General features: G+C 40.2%; 1 protein-coding gene across 4 annotated transcripts in view; it reads right to left on the reverse strand.

The window, feature by feature from the left end:
* Positions 1–243: 243 nt before the first annotated feature.
* Positions 244–16116, reverse strand: part of ARP4 (actin-related protein 4) — a 317083-nt gene continuing 301210 nt past the window's right edge. For 3 of the 4 annotated variants that reach the window (XM_089447839.1, XM_089447838.1, XM_089447840.1), the window contains exons 21-23: positions 1206–1274; positions 854–899; positions 244–761 (exon numbers count right to left, since the gene is read on the reverse strand). In XM_089447839.1, the coding sequence (XP_089303965.1) occupies positions 854–899; positions 1206–1274 (115 nt within the window). In that variant the 3' untranslated portion in view covers positions 244–761. Of the gene's footprint in view, positions 762–853; positions 990–1205; positions 1275–16116 lie in introns of all 4 variants that reach the window. The other variant, XR_016264320.1, reaches the window with a different exon arrangement.

Below are 16116 nucleotides of genomic sequence, written 5' to 3' on the forward strand. Positions count from 1 at the left end.
ATAAATTTAGAAGCTTTAATGTTTTAAATTTTTAACCTTTTTCATTGTGCCATCACAGAATCTGGTTAGACAATCTTTACTGATTGTAATTTTGAATCTTGGTCGGACAATCTTCACTAAAATTGTAATTTTGGATTGAACTGTAATTTTTGAATTCATGAAATTGTTTTTTAATGTAGAAATGTATTCAACCCACAAATACCTCTATTAAAACTAGATTGTGCAATGTTAACATCTAATATCTGTGATTCCATCAATCCAAAATTATTTCTTCTAAATTTCAAACCAAAAATACTGATTTCGTCCCCATTTTTCTTTACAGAGCAGCCCGAGAAGGGCCAATTTAATGTGTTTAGACTACTTGATAAATTCATGCAAAACACGAGTTATTTTCCGGGAGTGATCAAATCAAACCACCGAGAAATTTTTTCATCCCAGTGCAAAGGTTCAAGGTAAAGACAAAGCAACGTTATAATAGCATTCCCCAGAAGTCTTTCAAAAATAAACATTGTTGGGTAACAAGATCTCTGGAACGTTTCCATTGATATTGAGTGACGCAAATGCAGTCAACAAAGAACTTAAAGATAGTATAAATTGAGTAAAAGGCAATAGCAAAAGAAAAGAATGTCCACATTTTAGTCCAAAAATACATGTTAAGACTAGAATAGCTTGTCAAAAAATTCAGGATTTCAAGATTCGAGAAGAGAACATTCCCGCACTCCCGCCGTAAAAAAGGAACTCACATCTCTCTTGAGTTTTATCTGCAAAACAAATAAACAACCCACTTTGAGCATGACACATTCGAATTATAGTCAAAGATGAACATGTTTACCTGAACAGCACTTTCTTATACCTAAGGGCATTTTCTCTGAATATATGATGCACCGTGCTCCTCGTATCTATTCCAAAAATGAATGAAGATGTTATTAGCTAAGAAACAAAATCATCCTTGTTTTCTCTGAATATATGATGCACCGTGCTCCTCGTATCTATTCCAAAAATGAATGGAGAAGTTATTAGCTAAGAAACAAAATCATCATTTTACAAATGTATGTTGTGTGTATATATGTATATATATGGGAGACTGACCTTGGCAACGATATAGGAGATGCAATTAAGCAACAAACATGGTTAAAATCTTGCGAGCAAAAATTATGATCACAATCCACTTGCAACTAAAAACAACATACATAATCCACACTTACTCAGCTCTAGAAAACCACATCTGTTGAAAGGATCCTAGAGATGCCAAAATGCTGCCTCCAATCCACACACTGTTAAGAAAGTAAACCATAACTATAATTAGCAATAAAACATACTTTCTAAAACAGAGCAGCCTAACGAGCAACAAATATGTCACTTGAAACTGCTAAGAATTGAGGAATGCAATCAATCAATCAAAAGTAACACGCTATGCAGGCTCATGCAACACAGTACGCATCACCATAAATAAGTATAACATGCTTCTATGGTGCAACTAATCCCAATGTTTACTATCTTGAAAATGTCAAAACGAAGTACATAAGTTTAAAGCCTTCATCTCACGAACCTTCATTTCCATTGTTCAAACCTGTTCAAGATTGATGGAGATGGTTTTGCAGTGACCTATTCCTATTCACTTGTTGAATCGAAAAATATGAAAACTGTTATTTACACTATTCTTTATGGACTTATTTACATAGAATCATAGATCGTGATGAATAAAGCCAGTATCATCCACCATAATCTTCTGCTATGATCAAGGTCATCAAAAACAGAATGGGGATATACATAACCATTAGACACAAATATGCAAATTTTCCTAATGTATGTAGCAAGTTAGGGTGCATATAGCTAAAATAGCGTGGACTGTAATCCATCTCTGAAACAAAATACATAAACAAAAATAATATTCCATGGGTTCTACTTCTGGGGAATGCTATAAGGAACCAATGGTATCAGTGAGTCAAACCACACTTCACAATAGCTCAGCTAATAGCAATTAAAACACTAGACTTTATCATTATTTTAAATTTCGGGGGTTTTAGTGAACCCATGCACAGAGTCACAGACTGTACAGTGCAGTGTGGAACTGGCCTGTCAGGCAAATATGGCTGGTTTTGTACAGAACCAGCCGTTTCTGGTTTGAGGCTATGATCTGGACCAGAAATCTTACAGAACCTCTCAAACATGTTAAAATATGACAACAATTAATTAAAAGAAAACATAAAACCAAAACTTACCGAGGAAAATTTTTGGTGATTAGACTAATAGTGTTGGTTAACAAAACCAACGATAACTTTCTAACAGTACCTATTTTATTTTATCACTGAAGCCTAAAAGTTGAAGTGGATGTAAACCTGATTGCAAATTCCTCTTGATTAATAAATACCTTAACTTGCTATTATTGTTTTATAGACTCTGAAAACCAAGTGGTATCAGAGCACTGAGTTCGCATTGGGGCCAAGTTCTGACAGAGTTCGATCAAAGGAGTAACAGCCAGTCAATTTGTGAAGAGCCCACGCAGAGCCTGTTCACATAGAAGGATAGAGTGTGACGAGAACAGGGGTTTGATCATATTCAAATGCAGCCTGAGCCGCACAAAACCCTGGCCACAGAGGTTTGAGTGGGCTCAGGTGCAGTTTGGAGCCATATGTGGAGTGTTTCAGTTGGGTCCACACACAGAGAGGAAAGCCATCAAGCAGTGTAAAGTAGATCTAGAGGACAGCCCACAAACCTGCGGCTGTGGAGGTGCTCACAGGAGCCCATTGATAACGAGAACCAGGCAGTTAATTCATGCAGAGTTTAGACAGTGGAAAACCATTGATGCAGAGAACTTGCACACAATTTCTGTGTAGAGTGGCACATGCCAAGATCTGTGTGAAGGTGGAGGCCATTGTGTAGAAGATAACCACCAGAGAACTGTTTGAGCAGCAGAGGTGAAAGTCAGGCCAAGAACCAATGAGCTGTTTGGGTCATGTACTTTAACAAATAGGTTTTTACCTTGCCGCTTAAACTCTCCCTATCCTGCCCCCCAGCCTTAGAGGAAGGCGCCAGCCTTATCTGCACGAAATCAGAGATTTACCTATTTCAAAATGTGAGTTCTTTATCCCTTATGAAAATCATATGCCTTGGAAAATCCAAAACCAACCTTTCATGAGTGACAAGATTGAGCCAAGATTGCTTGGGAGTGGGAGTGGAGACGGAGAGTGAGAGTGGAAGCGGGAGTGGAGAGCAATATTTTCAAAAGCTCCCAGTTTGGGAGCAAATCCGGAGTGAATTTTTATGTAATATATATTTTTATATATCTTGATGCATATATGTCAACAAATGCATGTAGAATGATGAATTAGATATAAAAAGCATAAAAACATGGATTGAACCATATAACATCAATCTTAAAGTTTCAAGCTTTAAAAATTCGATATATAACATTTATCATCATTGATCACTAAAGTTGTAACATGTACTTGTAACCATTACCATTACCAAATAACCAAACGATAACAAAGAATATCTAACACGAAATAAAATGTTTCAACTTTCAACTTTCACGAAGCATCATATTCATAATTCATTACCAATAAGTTATAATGGCCAACTTCAAACTTCAAACTTTAATTGTCATATATTGTTTACAAAAAATATCATAATAAATATGAAAGAGTCAACAGTTATAAAAACTACTAGAAACTAGAAAAGACAAGTAAATCTATTATGCATTGTTAATGCTTGGGCTTCTTTTCACCACGAGAAATGTCTAATTTTTCAGAAGGTTGTGGTGATCTATTAGGAGTCTCCTCCCGCATAGTCGGATGACCATGTCCAAATCTAGAACCAAAAGGCACATGACCTCCATGTGAGGATGTAGATGGAGGTGGCGACAACAAAGGCAAAGATTGTGGAACTTGAGCATTGCTACTGGATGATGGGGGTGGCATGGTTGTTGTTTCTTCATCATCATCTTTCAAAAGTTCTGCTTCCAATTCTTCTAGATGTAGACCACCATCCTCCAAATTATCTTCTTTTGGGTTGTTGTCCCAATATACATTTGATGTATCATCACGAGCCTGCTCACAATAATGTGTCAACAACCTCAAGTTGTAGTACACATAAACTAAGCTTTCTACACAGTTTTCATTGAGTCTGTTTCTTCTCACATTATGGATGAAGCTATAGGTGCTCCAACACCTCTCTACAGAAGAAGTATTTACAACCTGTGAAAGCACTTTTTTTGCCAAAAGTTCTGTTGTAGCGGCTACAACCACCCTCCAAAATTTCGCCTTAGCCTCTTTTGATGCCTCCCTACCAACCTTACACAACACTTTGTCTTGCTTCATCAAGTACTCAAGCTTCATGTGTTTTCCTTGCACAAAGGCAGTCTGTCGATCACAGTTGATCCATTCCCCTCATAGGCTACTCACCCGGACTTGGTCCAGCGGCAGGCTGAGCAACTTCCCCTTGAAAATTGCGCATTTCCGGAGGGCTACCAGTCTTCCCTCCAAGAGTTCTGCAATCCTTTCTGACAGTCTGCTGGGCTCCAGGATTGCACAATCCTGCCAGCCAACCCTCCCAGCAAGATTTGAGCAAATTTTCCCAGCAGCAGGTTGTTCAGCCCAGGCTTTGCACAAATCTGGGCAGCAGTCAGCTGCTCTGCCCAGAAATTGCGCAAATCTCCTGGGAAGCCAACCCAGCTCCCAGCCAAAAATGTGCCTTTTTCTTCAGCAGTCGAGCAGTGTCTTGCATGTGCAGCTGAGTTGATCGGTTCCCTCTGGGATTGAGCAAAATAGACTTGCATGCATGGGTTGTTTCTCCCAAGGCAACATGCAAAGGCATCCCTTGTTTCAGGGATCTATGTTTAGCAGTTGGAGGTTACATGCAAGGATCAATTCCGAAACCTCCCACCAAGTGTCGCTTCCCCTAAATTCGTGGCATGCGCGTCACAACCTCAATGTTATCAAAACTCATCAACCGAATGCTGCAAAGCTTATTCCTCACATCAACCTTGCAGCTCTGACATCCCACATCACATCTAGGGATAGTCGCACATTTAGCTCAGCTGTTTTGGGGTAAGCCCGCTTCCCATGCCTTGTGTTGCATTTCTGTCGCTTTTTGTGTTTTCACTTGTGGGAGTACTGTTTGCTTGATTTCTTTGAGCGCTTGCTATCGTTTACATATATACTAGCTTGTCCTAGCTCTGTTTCAGTTTTCGTTGCTATCTCACTGCTGTCGCATGCATGAAACTGTTTTGCACAGACGTTCACCCAACCGACGAACTGCCTCACCCACATGCATGTTGATCTATTTGTTGAATCTTTCATTCATGTTTTGCATGCACTGTCAATCACTTCTTCTATCACTTAGTGTCGCCATGCATTTACTGTCTTAGTTGCTTTCAGTTGCCCGTCGACGAGTCGGGCCAACCTTGGCCCGGACTCTGCCTTCACCAAGGCTGCATTGCACAATCTGGGGAAGGAAGGCTCACCTTCCTCTCCAGATTTGTGCATTCCTGCCCAACACTGGCCTCCAGGATTGTTTTGTGCATTTCTGGAGGACAGTGGCTGCTTGGCCCAAGAAATTGCACAAATATGTCCCTAGGCCAGCAGTCCTTCCCAGTTGGAATTGTGCATTGCGCAATCCCAACAGTCAGCAGCCAGACTGGATTGTGCATTGTGTAGTTCCAACAGTCAGCCAGTCTCCTAGCAGCCTAGACCGTGCCTTGAGCAGTCATGGTAGTCAATCTCCCAAACTCTTGGCCGAAATTGCGCAATATTCATGATACCTAGGTATGTTGCAAGTCAATTCTCATGTTCATTTTGGTTTTCAACTGACAGATTGCTTGCTATGAGTGTTGCCATGTCTCCAGGTATTGCAAGTGTTCATCTGCCTCTTAGCAGTCCAGGTATAATGGTTTCCAATAGAGTAGAGACGAAGACATTGTTCAAAACACACTTGGGGATGTAGTCGATCAAGTGTCTATGAGCTTGCCTACTCACGAAGACATCAAGTTGTTCGTAGACAGGGACATCAAGCAGCATCATGAACATCAGTTGAAGGCAGCATACCGAATGCAGCAAACACAACAAATGCAGCAAATGCAGTGAATGCAAGAGGAAGGTTGTTGACAACACAGAGGCGAAACAAAGTTGCAAGATCAAGCAGATCCACTGATAATGAAGGCAACTTTGGAGACTCAGACTATGAGGTGATGGCGCGACATGAACGTTGCGCGAATATAGAGAATGGAACAAAAGAGTTGCATGTGCCGAAGCAGCAACTCAAGGAAGAACATGAAGTTGCACAGACAAACAAATGAGTTGCAGCAGGATCAAGAACAGCAGTGGACACAACATGCACTCATGGATGAAATTGCGCCTGTACAAGTTAAAAATCCATCCCAACAGCTAACATGGAGCAGACATGGTGAGTAGTGTTGTTGATCGCATGCAAGGGATTCAGCAGCATGCATGTCATTGTGCACACGCATGCAACCCAACCCATTCAGCACACTCACCAAGGCGAAGACAAGAAGCAATTCCAACTGGAGCTGAACATGTACTTCGGCAAGTTGATGCGCATGACCACCAACACACCCTTGAAGATCAGCACGGACACTATGCATCAGAGTGTTGCCGGTTCAACTATACCCAAGAAGACCATGCGCATGTTAGCAGACTGAGTTGGATGAAAGGGCCGAACCAATGCACCGGTTGCGACGGAGGCAAGAGTTCGCTTCAACAAGATATCACTATGAGGTGCATGCACACCATCACGAATGACCAAGCTTGGCATCAGCTCACCACCTTCACCATCACAAGCATGTCAAAGTGTTGGTCTCACCACAGCGAACCGAGGGTCAGTGATGTCTTGCAAGGCTTGCTCAAGCCATGTTGTCTCACATGAGTACATGTGCATTGTAATGTTGAGTCATGTCAAGTGTAAGTCAAGTGTCAATAGCGGATGTAACAGTCATAGAGTAGGTGAAGAGTCATGAGGGTAGTTGAATGGTCACAAAGGGGAATGTCAAGGGTCACCCCACCCTTTGCTATAAATAGTCCCTCATAACTCATTGTATGGCCTTTTGGTCAACCAAGCTTCTACTAAGACTATCTTGAAGAAGGCTTGGACAGTATTGTAACGCACCTTGGCTTCTCCACTGCACGGAGCTAGTACATCTCTTTGGAGGAGCAGGCGGATGTGGTTGTAACGTTCCACTGTTGGGGCTAGCAGGTTTACATGGATGTATTGTATGATTGTGACTTACACTTCTTTATATAATAAGAGCCAACACATTTTCATGCATATGTTGTTATTATAGTTGGATTGCTCTGGTTGCTTTAATGATATGTGTTGTTTAACTTACATACTTGTGTATGAACTGATTCACATGCAATTATATGAATCTTGTTGTTAATGTGTTGCATATGTTGTCACCGTCTGTGTCGACTACTCTGTCGGACATTAGACAGACCTTTCTCATGAACCTTGCTATATCAACCATCACACTCGTCTCAGACTGATCCGTGAGTGTTGTTCGTGTTATCTTACCTTGTATGTTGTGATTGCCGCATCCGAGTGGACTGCTCCGCCGAAAGTTGTGCATGTCCTTTGTGTGGTGTGTTCCTAGCCAAGTTGGGACTGATCCCTTTCAACCTAGAACTCACCTTCACCTTCCTCTCCCTTCAAAGTGTTGGAACCTCTCATACACCTTCCTTGACTCACTGCATCAGTCACACCCTTGCTACTAACAGAGTTATCTTACTTGCCTCTGTGCAATATCGCAGTGAAGGCACTACCTTACAACCCACTGCTGAGACTCCTACACCAAACGGTCTAAGGTCTAATTGGAACTTCTTACCGGGGAGATCCCCTTGACATGTTGGTGGGTCCAGCATCGTCAACAAGTCCCTGACCGACATACATGTCCCACCATGTGACAACATCAAATCTATCCCTATCTTCCACTGCATGCAAAGAACCAAACACTCTAGTGCTAGTGAAGTATCTGCCTAATTCAAGATGCAATATAACACACTCTCCCTATCAGGTACTAGCTTGTCTAATGTTGTCATATACCCATTTTGTACCTCTAGATTTGTATGGGGTTTGGCCCTAACTCCACCCCTAAGTGCAAGTTTTCCCAACCAAGATGGAGAGTTGTATTTTGGCGTAAGGATATACACCAAGGCATGTAGTGGAACATAAACTTTATCCCACCATGCACACACAAAATTGTGAATAAATATCATACAAGTTGGGATCTTTTTCCTGAACAATATCTTTTATTTGCCCCAACATGTTATCCATCTACTCATACACCTCCCCGATCACTAGTGCATCTGTATCTACAAAACGAATCATGTTATAAATGGGCTTGGTGTGTTGCAAAACTTCCCTCACACATGCCCAAAACAAACCATCAAGAGCAGTCTCCTCCACCTCTTCAAAACCTTTCCTGTCAACTACAGTTGGAGCCCTGCCCTTTAATACCTGCCAATGTTGACTTGATACCATGCTAGCGAATGACTCTCTTACCTTCAAAAGGCGCCTAAAGGTGAGGTAATAGTTAGAAAATCTAGTCTTTGCAATCTTCAACAACTCCAAACTTGAGTGACTACGGAAAAGCCCATGGGTATTTCAATGATTGGTAATAAATTTTATCATTCTCTTGCCTATCTTGTACAAATCGCCAATCCATCTGTATTGAGGGTGTTTGCTCTTAATAATATCATGCATCAAAAGGTTCATTGTGTGAACCAAACACCCAGATATGTTAGGGTATCCTCAATAATTGCTCCTGCTACCTTATAATTAGAAGCATTATTAGTGATGATTTGGATGACATTATATGGCCCAATATTTTCAATTGTTTGAAGTAATGGTTTTGCAATGTTGATGGCAGTCTTGAACTTTTATGGGAAATCATATGCTGAAAGGAAGACTGCATCACTAATAGACACACCAAGAACACTTATCAATGGCTTGCCTTTTACATTTGTCCAGCCATCAGATACAATGGATACCCCGTGGTCATTCCAAGAATTTGTTATTTTAGCAAAAGCATGTGCTATTTTTGCTTTTTCATGATCAAGTCCCACGGTTCTAGCTTTGTCATACCCAGGGTTCTTGTATCCTTTGGGGGCATCATTAATGGCGGCAACCAGTTCATGCTAATAAGGTGAGTGAAGAACATTGAATGGTATCCCACATGCATAGAGAAACCGGAAAATTTTTGCATCCACATCATTCCTACACCCTTAGTCAAGGAAATCTGATATCGTTCTATGCCTTAAAGGGATGTTTGTTCCTATGCCTCCATATCCATTGCCATGGGAAGTTGATGGAGTTCTTATTCTATGTGACTGTGCGCTAGTGGTGTCATGTTCAAAGTCACCCTTTGATCTTTCAGATTGGTATTGGGCTTCCTCCTCTTCCCTTATGTATTTGGTTGTTTGATGTTGTGACACACTTCCACAAGTTTTGATTCCTATTTGTTTATTTCCATCCCATAGCATTTTCCCATAAAGATGCTTTCTAGCACGGTTGTATGAACTTGTGTAAGTGCTTTTGCAATGGAGGCATGTAAATTTAGTGGTTTCACACCCTTTCCCTCCTACAGGCCTAGAAATATATTTCCATAATGGGGTTTGGTCTGTTTGGTTTTTGTGCCCTCATCATCTCCACTCTCATTATCCTCCTCCTCCTCACCAAGGTACTCCTCTTCTCCAAGGTTTTTTATTCCACCACTCCCCACTTCTTCATCATCTTCATCATTCCTCCTTTTGCTCCCCAACATCATCATAACAAAAAGAGGAACCAACAAGAGAATGTTCCTCCTCAACTCAAGCTCCAATTCCAAAAGCCCTCTCTTGCTCTCTCAATATGCAAATGGTGAATTGTGGCAGGGAAGGAGGGCCTTTTATTTCTTTTGGCCCCTCCCCTCCTTCCAAAAAAATTTCTTGGCTTTTTCGCTGACAAAGAGCAAATGTTTTAGGCAAAAGCGATTAGGAGCGATCGCTCCCCAGCCCCTCCCGCCTAAAAATATTTTCTCCGAGAGCGAATGGGAGCGAATTTTTTTGAAGGAGTGCACTCCCAATGTCACTCTAAATCCACTCCCAAGGGGAGCGTGCTTCGGGAGCAGATTCGAGGGGGTGTCGCTCCCCCGCAACACTGGATTGAGCCACATCTGTTGGGGAAAATCGCAAGAAGAGAAGTCTATGTTCAAACCGGGTGCATAAATTGAGCCAATGTAAGTCAGCCATACCAAGCCATCAAAGCAGAGACAAAGGTAAATCAAGTTGTACTTATTTGACGAAAAAAAAAAAAAATGAGTCTTATAAGCACTATTCACTTGTCTTGCAAATGGTGTTTTGTTTATCATTGTTGGTGAAGTAACAGCAACAAGCTTCTGGAGCAAAACGAAAGGCCTTTATATGACAAAGTCCTTAACAAATCGGGTCTACTTGACTATATAGTCTAAAAATGATGATACACAAATTGTAAATCGTTTGAATGTTTTAAATACTCTTATTTGCCAATTGAATAGTATGAATGTTAAATTTGATGGCGAAGATAAGGCAGTTATATTCTTTTTTCATTGCCTAATCGTGGGATCATTTACTAATTTCCATTAGATTTAGTACAACTAAGACTCTTGAATTTGACTCTATTGTTGGAGCATTGTTATCTGAGGAGCTGAGGAGGAAATCAAGTATTGATACCTTCACACCAAAAGCAATAGTGGCTAGAGGTCAGTCCAAAGAAAGAAGAGAAAAGTCAAAAGGTACATCTTGATCAAAGTCAAAAGGAAAGAAGAGCAAACTCAAATGCTAATACTATAACAAGATACAACATCCCAAGAAGAATTGTTCGCAAATACAAGAATCCAAGGAAGACTCCCAAAAGGAGGCAAATCCAATTGAATTAAGTTTAGGTATGAATGATGAAGCATTGTTTATTAGTAATGTTTCTCAATACTATGAATAATGGTTGTTAGATTCTAGCACTTCTCATCATATGTGTCCACACAAAAAATGGTCTTTTTCATATTTCTTATGGGAAATAACATTTCGTTTAAGATTGTTGGGGTTGGGAGTGTCAAAATCATAATGCATTAAGGTATTATTAGGACATTAATAAATGTTAGACATGTACCTAAACTAAAGAAGAATTTAATTTCTTTGGGAGATTTGGATTTTGAGTCAAGGTGGAGCATTAAAGTGTAAGTGCACTTTAGTGGTTAATGAAGGCTACTAAGATAAGAAACTTCTACAAGCTAAATGGAAGAAATAATATCAATGAAGTAGCAGTGGTATCTAAAAAGGTAATTGAATCCACTCGTTTATGGCATCAGCGCCTGGGTCATATGAGTGAGAAAGAACTAAAGGTACTGATAAATTGCAAATTACATAAAAATTTAAAATCTCTAAATTTGAATTTCTGCAAACATTGTATATTTGCAAAGCAGTGTAGATAGAAGTTTAAAGCAAGCTCCCATGTTAGTAAAGGTATTCTTGATTATATTCATTGTAATGTTTAGTGGGCGTCCCCTATAGTTTTCTTCGAAGCATCATCATATTTGTAAAATTTATAGATGATTTCTAAAAACGTGTGGGTTTATGTTTTGAAAAGAAAAGCTTGTGTTTAATACATTTAAACAATTTAGAGTTATGGTAGAAAGGAAAAATGGTAAAACAATCAAATGTTTAAGAACAAATAATGGAGGTGAGTTCACTTCTTTAAAGTTTGAAAAATATTACAAAGTTGAGATTGTAAGACACAAAACCACTATCTATACTCCCTCGCAACAAGGTGTCGAAGAACTCCTGAAAAAGACTCTTCTAGAAAGAGTGAAAAGCATGCTCAACAATGTCAATTTACAATGAGTTGTGAGCAGAAGCAGTCACTACTACGTAAATCGATCACCTTAAATTGCAATAAATTATAAAATTATTGAAAAGGTATGGAAAAGGCATCCCCGTAATTATTCAAATTTAAAAAAATTAGGTTGTGAAGCTTAGACTATCTCAACTATGGGCGCTGCTACTTTTATCTAACTCAACCTCCAAGCCACTTCATTTATTCCCCTACCTATCTCCCTAACAAATTAAATGCTCTGCTGGTGCAAGCAATAAAGTTGTATATGGGTCGCTTGAGTGAAGGACAAGTCCATATTGTCCCTATTCTAGTAGGATGTGTGGAGCATGTCCATGCAAGAGAGGGACAAGAGAAGGGATGTGAAGAAAAAGAAGGCACAAGTAGAGAACATAAGGAGGTAGGGGAATAAAGCAAGGTGTGTAGGAGAAAACAAGAAAAAAGTATGCACAGGAGTTAGAGCGCTCATTGTAGAAAACCTTTGTGGTGTGATCGAGAAATCACTCCCTGCATTCTAGTGTGACCTAGTTTGTGTATCAGTGTTGGATTTGGCCAATGAAGTTGTATATGGGTCGCTTGAGTGAAGGACAAGTCCATACTATCCCTATTCTAGTAAGATGTGTTGAGCATGTCCATGCAAGAGAGGGACAAGAGAAGGGATGTGAAGAAAAAGAAGGCACAAGTAGAGAACGTAAGGAGGTAGGGGAATAAAGCAAGGTGTGTAGGAGAAAACAAGAAAAATGTATGCACTGAAGTGAGAGCACTCAGGAGTAACAACATTGTGAAAACCATTGTGGTGTGATCGAGAAATCACTCCCTACATTCTACTGTGACCTATTGTGTGTATCAGCGTTGGATTTGGCTGAGAAGGCTCAATGGAGATATTGATTCACACGGTGCTTGCCTTGGGGCTAAAAAACTGGCCCTAGAGTGAGATCATATTCTTGGATTGGCAAAGTCTGAACCTTGGGCAAATCCATGTGATTGATTTTTGGGGGATAGTGCCACTAAGGTGCTCACTGCCTAAGATAAATTGACCAACCACTTGGATAGTGGAATTTATTGATTTTCTAGGGCACAAACTAGAATTATATTTTCTTCGATAGATAACTACTTCCAATGACCAATTAGTACTAATTCCACATAGTATTATTAAACAGTTATACTGAAGAAAAATATCAAACGATAAACATGAAAGAGCAGTAGGAAATCACCATGAGACGATGAGACAAGCAACACAAAAATTAGGCCTGAGGGTTGGGCAAATGAGAGAGAGAGATTAGAGCTCATCAATACATCAAAAACAACAACATCAAGATAATAACCAAACTAGTAACCAAGAATGTGCTAAGTCAAGTGCCAAGCCCTCCTTTAGATTTCCGACCCCCCTATTCCCCAACTTTGTTGGATCAGAGATAACCAAGACATGGTCAATGTCCAAATGAGGAGGGCTCTCCAATATATAGACTTCACAAGGGGGTCGAATGGGTGCCTCCAAGGGGCCTCGCCGACTTGAGTAATTTGGAGTCATAAATTTTTAAATTTCCCTTTTTTTCATGATGAAAATATCGACCATGCCTACCATGTTTCCAAAACTCGCTCTTAGCTAGGGAGGTACTTTTCATTCTCTCAAAAGGTCAATCTCCCGGACCAATCCATAGGTCTCTTGGCCCACAACCTAAGGGAAAGATCAAAAGTACAAATCTCTCTCTTGATCAAGATCAATCTCCCTAACCAATCCATAGATCTCCTGACCCACAGCCTAAGGGAGAGATCATCAGTGTCATCATAAGGAAAGATACATAGCATCCAACACATCCCAAAATCCACAACCCCATGACATTTAGGTCAGTGCCCTACTAACTAGTGGGATCAATCAATGAGACCAAACCAATCATATGTACATGGTACATCTCCCTAACCAATCAATATATCTCCAAGCCCACAACCTAAGGGAGGAAACTCAAGATCAATCTCCCCGACCAATACATAGGTCTCCCAACCATTGCCTAAGGGAGAGATCACACAATTGGTGTCCCCGACTAAATTGGTCCCCAACAGTAAAAAACTAAGGGATCATTCTATGGCTTAGAACCAAGATCCCTGATCAGACTCACTAGCCTCTCGGTTAATTGACCTAAGGGAGTGACAATCTTCTCGACCAATCCATAGGTCTCACGGTCATAGCCTAAGGAAGATTCATGATGATATATAATCAAAGCTCCCTCTCCAAGAAGAATTCTTAGCCATTTCAGGGTTCTCATAAAATAATCATTAGCAACCTACTCAATAGCAGAAGTAGCCATGGTGGTTTTCAACACTTTATCAAACATTCTAGCAAACAACAACATCCGGCTATTCATAAAAGCGAACAATAGCAACCTGCTCATCAGTAGACATGTACACCATGATCAAATCCAACACTCAACAAGTGGCTTCTTACAGAAGCAAACATCAACAATCTGCTCAACAATAACAAAATACACCATGGTCAAATCTAGTAAACAATAAGTGGCTTCCCATGGAAGCCAATATCAACAACTTGCTCATCGACAAACATGTATACCATGGTTGATTCCAACAAAAGATCAAATAGATCAGTAAACAACTTTTGATGTCAAGTGGCTTCACAAATCAACTACATTCCCAACTTGAATCATGCTAAGCAAGGCCATCCATGTCATTTAGACCAACACAACACCCAGAATGTGAAAATTCCTAGATCTAACAATCTTTGGAATCCTATTGCAACCAGCTGAATCTATTTCACCTAGATCGTACATTACATAACAAACTTATTTCAGATTTCTTCTTGAAATATTGAAGTAAGTTACTGACGCAGCCTACACCAAATTAAATATGATTCTGAAACATAGAAACTGAGCAAGAAAATACAAACACATAGGACACCATTATTTTTGGACAAATGTCCCTGGAAAAACCCAATGCGGGAAAACCGATGCAGCAGTTCTGAGGGTTTATTATTATTAAGCAGTAGCAAAATCTAAATACATCGTTGAATACCTCACAGGGTTATTTAGTTACAGAGAGAGAAATATTGGTAGAAGCTTTGTGATATTACCTCACACAATCACTGAGAAAAAGTCTTGGTTGATCCAGCTACTGGATGAGGTTCCCCTTGCAAGCCCTAAGTTGTCTTTGCGTTGCCTCTACGTTGTCCCAGCGTCAACCCTCTCAGGCACAGCATCACCCAACTGGGGAATCGATCAGTAGCCCAAATTCACTGCTCTCAGTCTCCTGGTCTCACATCCCGGCTTCTGGTCGCTAAAACTAACTCTCTGCTCTGCCTCTGTGTGGCCCTGCTGACCCAGCGTCAGCCTTTGCGTGAGAGTTGTTGGATCACTCTCTGCCTCTCTGTGTTGATGATTCTCCGACTGAGAATCTCTCTCTTCGGAAGCTGCTTTCCCTACCCCTAAACTGCACGAAATCTCCTCAATCGAATTTTCCTCTTGAGAACTTCTCACTTCAAAAAATCAATTTCTTGATCTCTCTTGGTGTATTTTCCAAATGACACTCAAGCCTTCTTATATCTTCCTACTGGACAACCAACGGCATAGATTAACTCCTGATCAAGGGCTCGGATTGTTTTGACTTGATCTCCGTCTTTATCTAGAAGATTCACCCACAATTAGATTAATACCCATTAATATTTTAATTTTCCTATGTTTAGACTTAGGAACCCCATTAAAAATATTAATTATTTTAATATAACAGTTTCTAGGTGGAATTTCCCAAAACAGTTTCTGGATTCTTTAGAATGCATGTGCCCAAGCCTCCCTACAAAATTTGAGGCCTACAACACATCTGATGCTACCCCAAATCAACATACATATAGTCCAGATATAGTCAGCAATTCCATGCATCAGGTGGTTCAAGGTGCCAACCATAGAATCAACCAAGTTAGCAACAAAGTCTCATAGTTGCTTCAAATTTTTCATCTCCATGCACTTACAATCCATCATGGCACAACCTCAACAGGGATTTCACCAAGTTCGTGCCATACTTTTAATCTTTTAAATTCAATCAACTCCCTCTTATACTGGACGAAGAAGACCTTAGTCCTTGTCAGAAACATATCATCAATATATAGCAGAAAATTCACAGGCTCATCTTCAGCAAATTTGGATCAACATCCTTCCCCAAGACATCTAGCCAACTTCATCTTGGAAGTCACAACTGACTTCTTTTCATCACAAATCGAAACATGCTTCAATTTAGGATGATCTTGTCAGCTCCCTTTGA

This window comes from Pinus tabuliformis, chromosome X, assembly GCF_031772625.1.
Source record: "Pinus tabuliformis cultivar Carrire ecotype Pingquan chromosome X, CPIR1, whole genome shotgun sequence".
Classification (NCBI taxonomy): Eukaryota; Viridiplantae; Streptophyta; class Pinopsida; order Pinales; family Pinaceae; genus Pinus; species Pinus tabuliformis.